This window comes from Geotrypetes seraphini, chromosome 17 (assembly GCF_902459505.1).
Source record: "Geotrypetes seraphini chromosome 17, aGeoSer1.1, whole genome shotgun sequence".
Lineage (NCBI taxonomy): Eukaryota > Metazoa > Chordata > Amphibia > Gymnophiona > Dermophiidae > Geotrypetes > Geotrypetes seraphini.
This window is the reverse complement of record NC_047100.1, coordinates 27,469,272-27,482,369: the sequence shown is the minus strand read 5'-3', so window position 1 is coordinate 27,482,369 and position 13,098 is coordinate 27,469,272. Positions and strand designations below refer to the sequence as shown.

General features: G+C 41.4%; 2 protein-coding genes across 10 annotated transcripts in view; one reads left to right on the top strand and one right to left on the bottom strand.

Annotated features, from left to right (window-relative positions):
* The window catches only part of GXYLT2 (glucoside xylosyltransferase 2), an 81,444-nt gene that overhangs the window by 36,162 nt on the left and 32,184 nt on the right, over positions 1–13,098 (bottom strand). The window contains exon 1 of one of the 2 annotated variants that reach the window (XM_033926142.1): positions 2,511–2,633. The exons of the other annotated variant lie outside the window; for it this stretch is intronic. Coding sequence (XP_033782033.1) covers positions 2,511–2,581 — 71 coding nt within the window. The 5' untranslated portion in view covers positions 2,582–2,633. Of the gene's footprint in view, positions 1–2,510; positions 2,634–13,098 lie in introns of those variants that run through there. 2 annotated transcript variants of the gene reach the window in all.
* SHQ1 (SHQ1, H/ACA ribonucleoprotein assembly factor) overlaps positions 2,968–13,098 on the top strand; it is a 107,877-nt gene continuing 97,746 nt past the window's right edge. Inside the window, exons 1-6 of one of the 8 annotated variants that reach the window (XM_033926134.1) lie at positions 2,968–3,081; positions 5,400–5,553; positions 6,895–6,959; positions 8,118–8,240; positions 8,394–8,536; positions 9,818–9,930. In XM_033926134.1, the coding sequence (XP_033782025.1) occupies positions 5,411–5,553; positions 6,895–6,959; positions 8,118–8,240; positions 8,394–8,536; positions 9,818–9,930 (587 nt within the window). In that variant the 5' untranslated portion in view covers positions 2,968–3,081; positions 5,400–5,410. The other 7 variants (XM_033926136.1, XM_033926137.1, XM_033926138.1 and 4 more) reach the window with 7 other exon arrangements.

Genomic DNA, 13,098 nt, shown 5'->3' with positions numbered 1-13,098 from the left:
CATATGATCAAGAAACTGTTTTATTTTACTTTTGTGATTATGATAAACATACCAGGCCTCAAAACAGTACCTGGTGGGCCGCATGTGGCCCCCGGGCCACGAGTTTGAGACCTCTGCACTATGGGGTTTTGTGCCCAGCTTTGAGCATCAGACTCCTAGTATGGTGAGAGGCAAACTAGAAGAAGATGACACTCAACAACTCACATACAACATCCACCTGTCCCCGTTTGGTATCTCTCCCTCTCTATCTCAAACCCAAATCCCACTCCAGTATCTCTCGCTCTCATTGTCAAACTGCATTCCACCTTCAAACTAGTTGTACGGGGACAAAAATGTCCCCCATCCCCTGAAGTACTCTCCTCCATCCCCCGCCATTACCCATAACCTTCCGAAGTAGTTATTTCTTTAACCCCTCCTTTTACAAAACCATAGCACGGTTTTTAGCAGCAGCCGCAGTAGTAACAGCTCCGATTCTCACATAATTCCTACGAGTGGATGGCGCTAAAAACCGTGCTACGGTTTTGGAAAAGGAAGGTTAATTATGTTACTGAAATACATTAGAAACTTTGGCAGAGATCCATTTCCAAAGCATGTATTCTTCCCAATTAATATTTTCAAATAAAGATCCTTTGTTAATTTGGAAATATTAATTGGACTATGTATTTTGCAAATGGGTCTCTGCTAGAGTCTCTAATGTATTTTGTACATGTAAGTGTTCAATTTAATTCTCCCTAGAGAATAATGTTGCATGACTTACTTTGAAACACAAATTTAATTTGCATTCACTTTAACTGACTGCATTTTTCACTATATTAAATATAGAGATCTTCATGCAAGCAAGGCAAATCATATATAAAAGAAGAATCAAAAGAGAAAAGCGGAAAAAAAAATAGATGGCAACAGCTAGAAGGATGCTAGGGTATATAGGGAGAGGTATGGCCAGTAGGAAAAATGAGGTATTGATGCTCCTGTATAAGACTCTGATGAGACCTCATTTAGAATATTATGTAGAGTTCTGGAGACCACACTTTCAAAAAGATATAAACAGGATGGAGTTGGTCCAGAGGAAAGTTACTAAAATGATCAGTAGTCTTCATCATATGGCGTATGGAGACAGACTTAAAGATCTCAATATGTATATTTTGGAGGAAAGGCGGGAGAGGGGAGATATGATAAAGAAGTTTAAATACGTGGCATAAAAGTGCATGAGGCGAGTCTCTGATTTGAAAGGAAGCTCTGGATTGAGAGGGCATAGGATGAAGTTAAGAGGTGATAGGCTCCAGAGTAATACTTTTTTTTACAGAAAAAGTAGAAGATGCAAGGTAGTCTCCCAGTAGAGGTGGTGGAGACAAAGACTGTGTCTGAATTCAAGAACGTGCAGGACAGGCATGTGGGATCACTTAGGGAGAGGAGATAGTGGATGCTACAGATGGGCTTATCTCTCATTTTGAAATATTTAAGTCCTACAATACTTGAAAAAAATTACCGGTTTGCATTCCCGGCACCAAGTCTTGTCGTTATAAGAGAATTTTTAGAAAAAACAGCCTATAAAGCAGGAAAAACGAATACATGGTGGAATACACTGTTACCACAAACCCAGTCATACTATTCTTTTAGAAGGTTATTGAAGCCTTATTTATTTGATAAATTTGTTACTGGATAGATATTGTGAAATGTTAATTGACCAAAATGATTTGTAACTCGAATATCACATGTAATGATCGCTGTTTTGTAATAGTCCTCTTGAAGTAAACTGCCTAGAACTAATATGGTGTGGCGGTATAGAAGAATAAAGTTATTATTATTTGGCCTTTATCTGCCATCATGTTTCTACGTAAAAGGGGGTCCTAAGTCACTGCATAGTACAAATGCTCAGGGAGAACACATCTGAACCAGAATGAACCACAGGAAAATGAATTCCTCAATCCTATAGGAAACTAGAGGAACAATAGCTATGGCAATAATATATGTTGGAGTCAACACTTGGTTTGCGAGACACATTTTGCGAGAATGTTTTGCTCGTCTTGCAAAACACTCGCAAACCGAGGTTTGACTGTACTTGAAAAAATACGACATTATCACTGCCTTCCAAGACTCGCCCTGGCTACGGAGTAGTTTACACAGAGACCGTTCTTCGGTTATCGACTTTTACTTGCACAGGCTAAGTTTTTGTTTGCGGTTTTATTTGATACCTTATCAACCTGGGACCCCTGATGAAGGCGTGTTAACCGAAACACGGACTGTGTCGGGTCCTTTGGTTTGTTTTAAGGGGGTAATATTACCCACATTCATAGTTTTGTTATAATAAATTTAGCTACAAATTCTACTGCACACTATTCAAAGGCCAGAATGGCAATGGACCAATTTATCTAAACAATCCCCTAACCAGGAATAACATATTTCGACCAAGGAGAACACAGGCCTCCTTCACTCAGCCCCCAATCAAAGGCAACTTGAATTCGAAAATGACTTATCCCCTTCCCCCCCCCCATGCATTATTTAACACTTACAGCATAGAGAGATAACAAGCCCTGGCTTCAATAATCAAGAAGGCAGCCATCCCCCTTTCCCTCTTTAACATTCTTGGCAAGAGCAGCAACCCCAACCTGCTACTTGCAGCTCTTCCTCTGACATCGCTTCCTAGCTGCGGGTCCCGGAAGTGATGTCAGAGCACGAGCAGCAACCCCCCCAACCTACTTGCAGCTCTTCCTCTGACATCACTTCCTAGCTGTGGGTCCCGTAAGTGACGTCAGAGCACAAGCAGCAACCCCAACCTACTTGCAGCTCTTCCTCTGACATCACTTCCTAGACGTCAGAGCACGAGCAGCAACCCCCCAACCTACTTGCAGCTCTTCCTCTGACATCACTTCCTAGCTGCGGATCCCGGAAGTGACGTCAGAGCACGAGCAGCAACCCCCCCAACCTAGTTGCAGCTCTTCCTCTGACATCACTTCCTAGCTGCGAGTCCTGGAAGTGACGTCAGAGCACGAGCAGCAACCCCAACCTACTTGCAGCTCTTCCTCTGACATCACTTCCTAGCTGCGGGTCCCGGGGTTGTTGCCCGCAGGGAATATTAAAGTGGTTCGTGGGAAGGGAAGGTGCATGGGGGGGGCGCCTGAGTAGAGGCAGCGACCTAGTTGCCTGTGAAGGCCGCCACGCGCGCACGCTGCTTGCCCGTGCGCGTGACAGCGGGAGCCGAGCTGCGCCGAATTGAGGAAGGGAGAAGAAGGTGGAGCCCCTGAATGCACGGTTGGAAGTACTACTGCCCCGCCCCCGTCGTTCTCGCGCTGCCGCTCTCTACTTCCGCAGTGCTTCGTTTCCGGAGTCCCGCCCCCCTCCGACGCAACTTCCCGTTGAGGCGGGACGCAGCCGAGACGAGGGGTATTTGGTGCGAAGGGGGCTAGGACCGGCGCTGGTGGCGGCATCGGGAATGAGTTTGACGGTAGGAGGGGGGAGAGAAGGCGGGGATCGCGGGAGCGGTTGGGCTGGGGCGCTTTAAGACAACCGGATGCTGGTGTCGCGTGCCGAAGCCTCTCTCTTCCTGTGCAGCAGCAGCAGCATTATTCTCTCTTTCTCAGCCCATGAGCACTCTGGCCATCTCGTTGGTCCATGTCAAAATTTGCTCTGTTCTTAAGTCATGTGCACGTTGAAATTGCTTTTCATTGCCTTGATGCAGTGGTGTGCATAGCTGAATGGGTTGCCACCCAGGCAGAGCAGTGCTTTTGTTGGCAAATACAGACAAACAAACGAAAAGTTCGAATATACACAAATAAACGCTGCATGCAGTACAACACCAGAGAAATAGACAGAAATGATTTGCTTCCTGAACAGTGCAAAATATAGACAGCAGATATAATTTCGCTCACTAAATTTAAAATAAAATCGTTTTCCTACTTTTGTCTGCTGATTTTGTTTTTCTAAGAATCTTTCCCAGTCGCTGGCTACACTTCCTTCTGTCTGTGCTCTTAACTGTGTTTCCGGGGCTGCCTCTTCACTTTCTGCCCTCCATTCTTAGTAAAAGAGGAGATTAGATTTTTGATTTAGAAAATTAATAGATATTTTAAGTATATGAAATGAGTTTGAATAAGATAACATGGAACTGATGATATAAAAAAGAAAATAAATTTTTTTAGAAAAAAATTGAAAATAATAATTTAAAAAGTCATATACTGTATATGTATAATGTATCTAAAATTAGGAGGAAGGATGTTGTTATGCCCGTGATTGAAAATAGGGGTACCCTACACGAATGAATATGCAATACCAGTGTTTTCTGAGGCTTTTCTTCCCCCTCTTTTGTTTTACTTATAAGTAATAGCTGATGGCGTTTTCTACAGTGGATTTGGGTAGAGTGGGATTTTTTTGGTATTAGTATAATTATTTGAAATACTCAACATTCCAAGCTGCACGATAATAATAATAACAGTTTATATACCGCAGTACCGTGAAGTTCTATGCAGTTTACAAAAGACTAAAAGAGGTACAAATTGATTGAATTTGAAAGACGTGAAGGAAAGAAAGTGTAAATAGGAGAAAAGAACCGTTAAGGAGAAAGATGAATGGGTTAGTTGTCTAGATACTTTAGGAACAAGTAAGTTTTTAGGCGCTTTCTGAATTCCTCGTAAGTAGTGGGCGAGAGTAATTGTTCTAGATCTTTACTCCATAATGCTGCCTGATGTGAGAGAAGGTGTTCATGGTATTTTTTCAATTTACATCCTTTAACTGGGGGCAAAACTCTTGGGATTATTTTTTTTCTCTGTCTCCATTTGCTGGTAGATGGACATAACTCATTTGTTCTGGACTGATCTAGAATAAGTAAAGGAAAGAAAAGGATCAGGTAAGAAACATACCCCCTCCCCTTTTTTTTTTTTTTAACAAAACTCTAGCATTCTTTTTAGCACTGGCCATGGCAGTAACAGCTGCAATGCTCATAGGAATTCTATGAGCATTGGAGCTGTTACTGTCGCGGCTGGCACTAAAAACCATGCTACAGTTTAGTAAAAGGGGAGGGGGTATAATTTTCTCTTATTTTTCAATTAGTGTCTGGTAATGTCACCACTCTAGTTGAGGCTCCCATGCCCATTCCCTGCCATGCCACGCCCTCCTAAAAGAAATAAAAAAAAAATATTAACACAGGTTAATGAGTGCAAACAGGTAAATTAGCTCAGAATGCTTTAGCACATCCTATACTAAGCATTTTTTAGTGCACTAAACCCACATTAGGGTTTACTACAGATTAGTAAAAAGGACCTTTAATAGCCTTGGTAAAGTGTTCTGACTTAGTTAACATAACTCGCAGCATCTAATACTGATTTTAGTGTTGGGATTTCAGACCGAGACTGTAACATGTTCTGATGTGGCTCACATGGCTATTCATTTCTGCAATTTTGGATTTTCAGGTGGATTCAACATGATAACCCCAGCATTTGAACTGAGCCAGGACCCCGATTTCCTCACTATAATAATCAGAGTTCCCTATGCTAGAGTGTCTGAGTTTGACATATACTACGAAGGAGAAGATTTTAAATTTTATGCCAAACCATATTTCCTCAGGCAAGTGGATATGAGTTAACATGATATTAGAATATCATAAAAGCTGTTTTGACAAGCAGAGCTGTGGAATCAGAATTGGAAGCAATTTTGGGTGACGTCAGAGTTGGTAAAAATGTTCTAATTCTGACTAGTTTCAAAATAAAAACATACATTGTAATATATGATACATTAAAGTCTCCAACAGGATTTAAAGGCAGTCTTTCCCAGTCTCCAGTCAGCTAATGAGGAACTTTTTTAGTCCAATAACAGAGGAGGGCCTGATGCCCCTGTATAAGACTTTGGTGAGACCTCATTTAGAATATTGTGTACAATTCTGGAGGTGGCACCTTCAAAAAGATATAAAAAGGATGGAGTCCGTCCAGAGGAAGGCTGCTAAAATGGTGTGTGGTCTTTGTCATAAGGTGTATGGGGACAGACTTAAAAAGATCTCAATTGGAGGAAAGGCAGGAGAGGGGAGATATGATAGAGACGTTTAAATACCTATGTAATGTAAATGTGCACGAGTCGAGTCTCTTTCACTTGAAAGGAAACTCTGCAATGAGAGGGCATAGGATGAAGTTAAGAGGTGACAGGTTCCGGAGTAATCTAAGGAAATACTTTTTTACAGAAAAGGTGGTAGATGCGTGGAACAGTCTTCCGGAAGAGGTGGTGGAGACTCTCTGAATTCAAAAGGGCCTGGGATAGGCACGTGGGATCTCTTGGAGAGAGAAAGAGCTAATGGTTACTGTGGATGGACAGACTAGATGGGCCATTTGGCCTTTAATCTGCCATCATGTTTCCAGGACAAAGATATACCAGTACTTCAGGTCCAGAATAAAAAATGTAAAACCTATTGGTAGGAGTCATAGTTGGAGCTCAACTCATAGTCAAAGGTTTGGTGTACTGACTCCACTGCTTTGCTGACAAGACTTAGGTCAAATATATGAAAATAAAATCTATCAAATATGTTAGTGCACAGTACATAAAAAATGTTTTCTATATTATAAAGTGGTGCCAGCCATTTTTGAGATCACCTGGATCCTACATAAAGGAACTTGAATAATGAATAATAGAACAAAATCTTCATAGTTTCACTTTAAATCTTTATTATTTTTTTCCTGCGTGTAGTTAATATATAATTCTTCCCTATGTGCATTTTTAAATCATGAAAGTAAAAATGAATGAGACATTTCGATACATGTGCTAGTATCACTTCTTTCCAGACTGTTCCGTAATGGCAGTAATACTTATCTTTCTCAAGAGCATATATAAATGTTCATTGGTCAATCCACGAGGGGAACATCTCGGAAGAAGTGGAAATTACTTTGCGTATTTTAGAACATTTTCCATTTTCATCCTCAGATTGACACTTCCAGGAAGAATTGTGGAAAATGGAAGAGAAAAAGCATCTTATAATGCAGAAGAAGGTATTTATTATTATGATTATTTTTATTTCTGTTATTTTTGTGTAGCCCTATCAGGTATACAACAGTGATTTACAGAGACTCATAAGAGCATAAGAATAGACTTACTGGGACAGACCAGTGGTCCATCTAACCAGTGTCCTGTCTTCACAGTGACCAATCCAGGTCACTAGTACCTGGCAAAAATCAAAATAGTAGCAACATTCCATGCTACTGATCCAGGACAAGCAGTGGCTTCCTCCATGTCTATTCAATAGCAGACTATGAACTTTTCCTCCAGAAACTTGTCCCAACCTTTTTTTTTTTTTTTTAAACCATCTACATTAACTACTCTTACTACATCCTCTGGCAAGTGCGTTCCAGAGCTTAACTATTCTCTGAGTGAAAAAAATATTTCCTCCTATTGGTTTTAAAAAGTATCTCCCTGTAACTTTGAATGTCCCCTCGTGAGAATTCACAGGAGCCATTCAGGAAGCCACTCAGTGCCGAGCAGCAGTGCCAAAGTGCGCTCCTGCTCGGTACTGGCTCAGCGGCTGAAGTCAGTACTAGCGGCAGCAACCGACCGGTTAAGCGGCTGGGCAGGAGCGTGGAAAACTTGCTCCTGCCTGCTATACCTCTGGACCAGCAGGGATTCCAGCGGCAGAGAAGGTAAGATGGACGGGGCAGTGAGGGGGGTACAGGGTGCAGAGCTTGGCGACCTGGCAGAGGCCTGCAATAAGTCTGTGAGGGGGGCGGGTGTGTGCTGGACACTGGCCCGAATACAAACCGGGCCCCCTGTCGGGAGCAGCGTGGCTCCCCGCGCTAGAAACTGCTAGCACAGTTTAATAGAAGAGGCCCTAAGTCTAGGTCGTCCCCCATACTGCCCACATCCTGCCTTAACCACTCCTCCAGATAAGCCATTTTAGCTCTGGGTGCACAGCGGAATTCAGAGGCCTATAAAGTACCGTGACACGTCCAGAAAATCGGTTTGATTATCAGCATTTGGACGACCTGGTTTTTTTTAGGGGTTTTAGATGTGTTTAAGTTTTGATTATGAGTGCCTTATTTATATACCACCTGCAACTTTATAAAAATCGTAAAGGGGCGAATTCTTATTTTAATAGAAAAGGTTTCCTTGGAATTGAAATTCACTTTGAACCAATGTGTGGCTTCAATTTGCAGGCATTTTTACAGTCCAGCTTCCTAAGGAGACTCCTGGGCAGCATTTCGAAGGGCTTAACATGCTGACAGCTCTCTTGGCACCAAAGGGAGTGAGATCTGCGAAAGCCTTAGTAGAGGAGATTTGTAAGTGATGTTTGAATATGTTGAAAGAGCTGGATATTTTAAATTAGGTTTAAAGGAGCAGTTTGATAGCCCTTTGTACATAAGTTGTGCAGTTATACTCCAGTGCACAGTCAGTGAAATCTGGTGGTGATATTTCATATTAAACATTCTTAGGTTCCCCCGCTGATTTAGAAGAGGATGACGATTTTGACTGGCAAATTGAACAGACCCCATTTGAGGAAATTGCAGACACCCTAAATTTGCATTGTGGTTATGGCTTTGGAAACTTGCGGTCAGGTGTCTTCAGACGGCTGCAGGTGCGTCATTTGTGTAAAACAGCTGATTTACGTAGAGGTCAAATTTCAGCCATGGTACATGGGCTTGACATGCCACTGGGGCTTGTGCACCTCTGAGAAGCTGAAAGCTATGCTTTCAGTAGTTTCTCTACCAGCCCCTGCTGGTATATGTTTTCTACTTATACTCCAGTGCACAGTCGGTGAAATCTGGTACATCGTCAGTAGCTATCAGGACATTGGCACGCCAACAATCCTGCCCCAAAATTTATGTGCAGGACAAATGCGCGGCACCCTAATTCTTTGCCTTGGGCGGAATTGTAAGTAGATTGGGGGGGTTTGCGACAGTTGATTGTAGTGAGGGGCTTCCCCCCACACACCTCCCTCAGCAGAAAAGGGAGTTAGGCAGACAGGTTTCAGTGGAGATGTTGAACTAATGATGTACCAGATGCACCAGGGAGGAGCCTAAGATTCTGGCCCAGACGCATAAGGTCCCACCCATAGGAGGGGCCTTAAGCAACCTGGGCCAATCAAAGCCTAAGGCCCCTCCCCTGTGCATCCGAGGAAGGGCCTAAGGCTCTGATTGGCCCAGACGCATAAGGCTCCACTCATAGGAGGGGCCTTAAACAACTTGGGCCAATCAGAGCCTCAAGCCTCTCCCCAGTGCATCCCAGGATGCACTGGGAAGGGGAAGGCTCGCCATTTTGAATAGGCAGTCCCAGCTGGCTGAAGGGAGTAGGCATCCACTGGTCCATCTAGCCCAGTATCCCATCTTCACGATGTCCTGATCGGAAGAACCTGGCAAAAAACCAAATAGTAGCAACATTTCAGAATCTCAAAGAGTATCAACATTCCATGCTACCGATCCAGGGCAAGCAGTGACTTCCCCCATGTCTATCTCAATAGCAGCGTCAGGTAAAATAAATGTGTATTTATAAAATGGTTGACATAGACATTTATGCAACGGCAGATATGTTGGAATTTCCGAACATGCACATTTATATGCTGGATCATAAATGTTTTTATTGCTATGCTGTCTCCATTGATATTTTAAATATTTTATGGGTATAAAATGGATGCTCCCAGCTCACATAACTGGCACATAAATGTCCATTGCTGGATGTATTTTAAAAGAGGCTTTTCTACATGAGCAAAGCCTGTTCTGAAATACTGATGGAACTTGACACATCCCGACCTGGACATTTCAATTCCAGTTTGTACATCCTTTCTCCAGATGAATACTTGGAATAGGATGGAGGCCTCGATTCTTACGCATGTCTTTTTATCCTCTTGCTATGTTCTAAGGATGAGTTGAGTGATGTCATTGATCTAAAGGATCCAGAAGCGACTTTGCCAGCTGAACGCCGACAGAAGCGACTGGCAGCTGAAGAAGCCAAGTTTAATCCTAGTCATTACCTGTAAGTGCCGCTTTATTTCTTAGCAGGTAAACCTGCAGCTGGTTTTTTTGTGCTGAAATCACAGGTGTTTTAATGATGTACTGTATTTGAGCTTGTTTTTGCAAGCACAAAGGCATTTTGTTCTAATGATCTATTTTTATTTTATTTTGAACATAATTACAAGTTATACAACTTGTTCAAGAAACAGAGTAAGATCTCAAGGAAAACAAAGAAAAACATACTGTATATCAATATTAAAAAGAAAACATATACATGAGAACTTAATCTCTTTCTTAGACCACTTTATGAATAGGGAGAGGGCCTGAAAATAAGAGAAAACAGCTAATACAGCATTATCCAGGCATTATTAATAAGCCATCAAAAGTTCTAACTATAAATGCTTTCAGATGCTCAGGCTGAAAAACCACATATTTGAAATCTAAGAATTTCACAACAGAAAGGTAGCTACCAATTTCTTTGTTCCCTCTCTAAGAAGCAAAAATTTCTTCTTTCTCTCTTGAGTTGACTTTCACGTCAAGGAACAACCAAACACGTTACCTTCACCAAATGGCAAAAAAAAAAAATGGATTCTGTTGCCCCCCATAATCTCTCAGAAACTGACAAAGAAGTCCACAACCAATTTTTCAAAGAACAGTGAGAGTGGTTGATCCTTGGAACGAGCAGGTGATCGAGGCAAACAGCGTGCAAGAATTTAAGAGCAAATGGGATGCCCATGTGGGATCCCTTAGAGGGTTAAGCCAAGGGAACCTGTCACCAGGAGTGGGATCCCTAGGATAGTAGAGTGGGCATACCTGATGGGCTATGGCCCTTATCTGCCGTCAACTTCTATGTTTCTATGACAGCTTTGTTCTATTTGAACCCCTGGTTTAAATTCCGCTATCCCCCAATCTAGAATGAGACGAAGCTGTGCCACCTCATAATACCAGTATAGGTTTGGTACCGCCCGTCCCCCCTCTTCTCGAGCTGACCAGAGCACCTGATTCATCCTAGAGTGCTTTCCCTGCCAAATAAAAGATCTAAATTCCCTATGTAATACCTTCAAGAGGGTTTGAAACAAAAATAACAAACGCGGTAAAACATTCGTTTTAATAACTGCAATATGCCCCCACCAAGACAACCCCAACCCCTGCCATTTCTGCATATCCATCCGCACTAATCGCACTATCCTGGAATAATTGAGATCGTATAAACATGATAAATCACTTGGAATCCGAATACCCAAATATCGAAGATACCCCTTGCCCGCCAAACTGGAAAAGAATCAACCAACCACTGTTCGTCACCCTCCTCCAAGGATATAGTCAAAAATTCTGACTTGTCCATATTGACCATAAATCCCGATAATCCACTGAATTTCCGGAACACCTCTAAAAGCACAGGAAAGGTAAGCTCTGGGTCTTCCACATAAAAGAGAATATCATCCGCAAAATGCGCCATTTTATACTCCCGTCCCCCCAACTGAATACCTCTAACTTCCTCCGTTCCCTGATATAACAGGCTAACGGTTCTAAATAAAGGGCAAAAAGCAAAGGTGACAGTGGACATCCCTGCCTAGTCCCTCTTGCAATTGTAAAGAAATCCGTATAAAACCCATTAACTTTAATACATGCCCGTGATCCCAAATAAAAATTCCGTATCCACCTCTCAAATGCTCCCCCTATCCCCATCTTTTCCATAACCGCCCACAAAAATTCCCAACACACTTGATCAACTAAAACTTAAATTTATAGACCGGGTCATCTTCATATACAGTGAACTCTTGATTATCTGGACTTCGGATTTAACGGCCAACAGAGAACAGCCTAATGAGGAGGAATGCACTAAAATATGACTGTTTGCTATCAGGCTTTTTCAGAGACTTTTCTATCTCTTAAGTTTGTTTTATTTTATTTTTAATCTTTCATTATTTCTATTTTCTATCTCTTTGATTTTTGATCTTGGAAATGTATTATATGTTGTTGTCTACTAATATCTCCTATTCAAAGGCTAACTTTAGATCAAGAGGAACTTTTATTTTTAAGAGAGTATTTACTCAATCATATCAAGAGCGGAGACTACTGGAGACTTAAAATCACAATTTGCAGAAAACCAACTGGAGTTACATCAAATAAAAAACTTGCATAATACATCACTCAATTCTGAAGAAGCTCTTAGTAACAAACAAGAGCGAAATGGAGATCTTCTGTCAGACATATAAAATACACAAAAATACTGCACCCTCCAAAAGCACAGGACAAAAAAATCACCTTTCTTTCCAAAAAAGGAGAAAAGACCTCAGTGTCTAATAGGGGCTCTAAAGGCTTCCCATATAGACAGGCTAGTTTTAAACAGAATTTAATCGTAGCAGACACATCCTCGGTCAAAAAACACCCAAACTATGTGTGAAATTCTATTCTTAATTTTTCTTATAATTTTCAAATTTTCTTCTTACTTTCAAAAATAGTCTCTTACATTGAACAATTATTTTCACAAAATAGAAGTCACTTATCTGAATATTGGTATTCAAGTGTAGTCCTGGGGTTAAGAAAGCAGGAAAAACTGCTCCATGGAAGAAAAGCTAACAATCATCCAAGCTAAACATTCTTCCAAATCATCTTGAATTTTTTTGATTTCTTTGTTATATAGACATATAAAATAGACATGGTTTCTGTTCTGCAGAGTTTACAATCAAACAGGCAAAAACAGGATGATTTCTAGAAATCATTTAAGCATTGCGGTAAAATATGTTTAATATAAGAAAGTCAAAATTAGGGTTTTAGCAATATGGTACAAATTCTGACCTTTAAGCGGTGAATTCACGGGGAAGCACATATGGGCTCTTAACTTTGGAATTGACCAATCTTTCTTGTGTCATTTTTATTGGAGGAAGAGGTTGCTTTTTGCATACTAAGATGGCAGCTGCAGCCGAACCTGATCCCCTGGGAACTTGCACTATTGATCCATAATCAGTTCTTGCATTTTAAAATGCAGCAGTTTCTCTTTATTCTGGATGGGGGTGAGTGATGATTTGAGAGGGGAAAAAACATGAATTAAATGGAAAAAAGACACTTGGGGTTTTTGGTAGACATCTGAGAGAGATGTTATATGTGCCAGCTTTCCAAAGTTTTAGAAATGCTTCACAGTTAGTTGAATTTCAGCTGTTTTAACCTATGGAAATATAGCACCTCC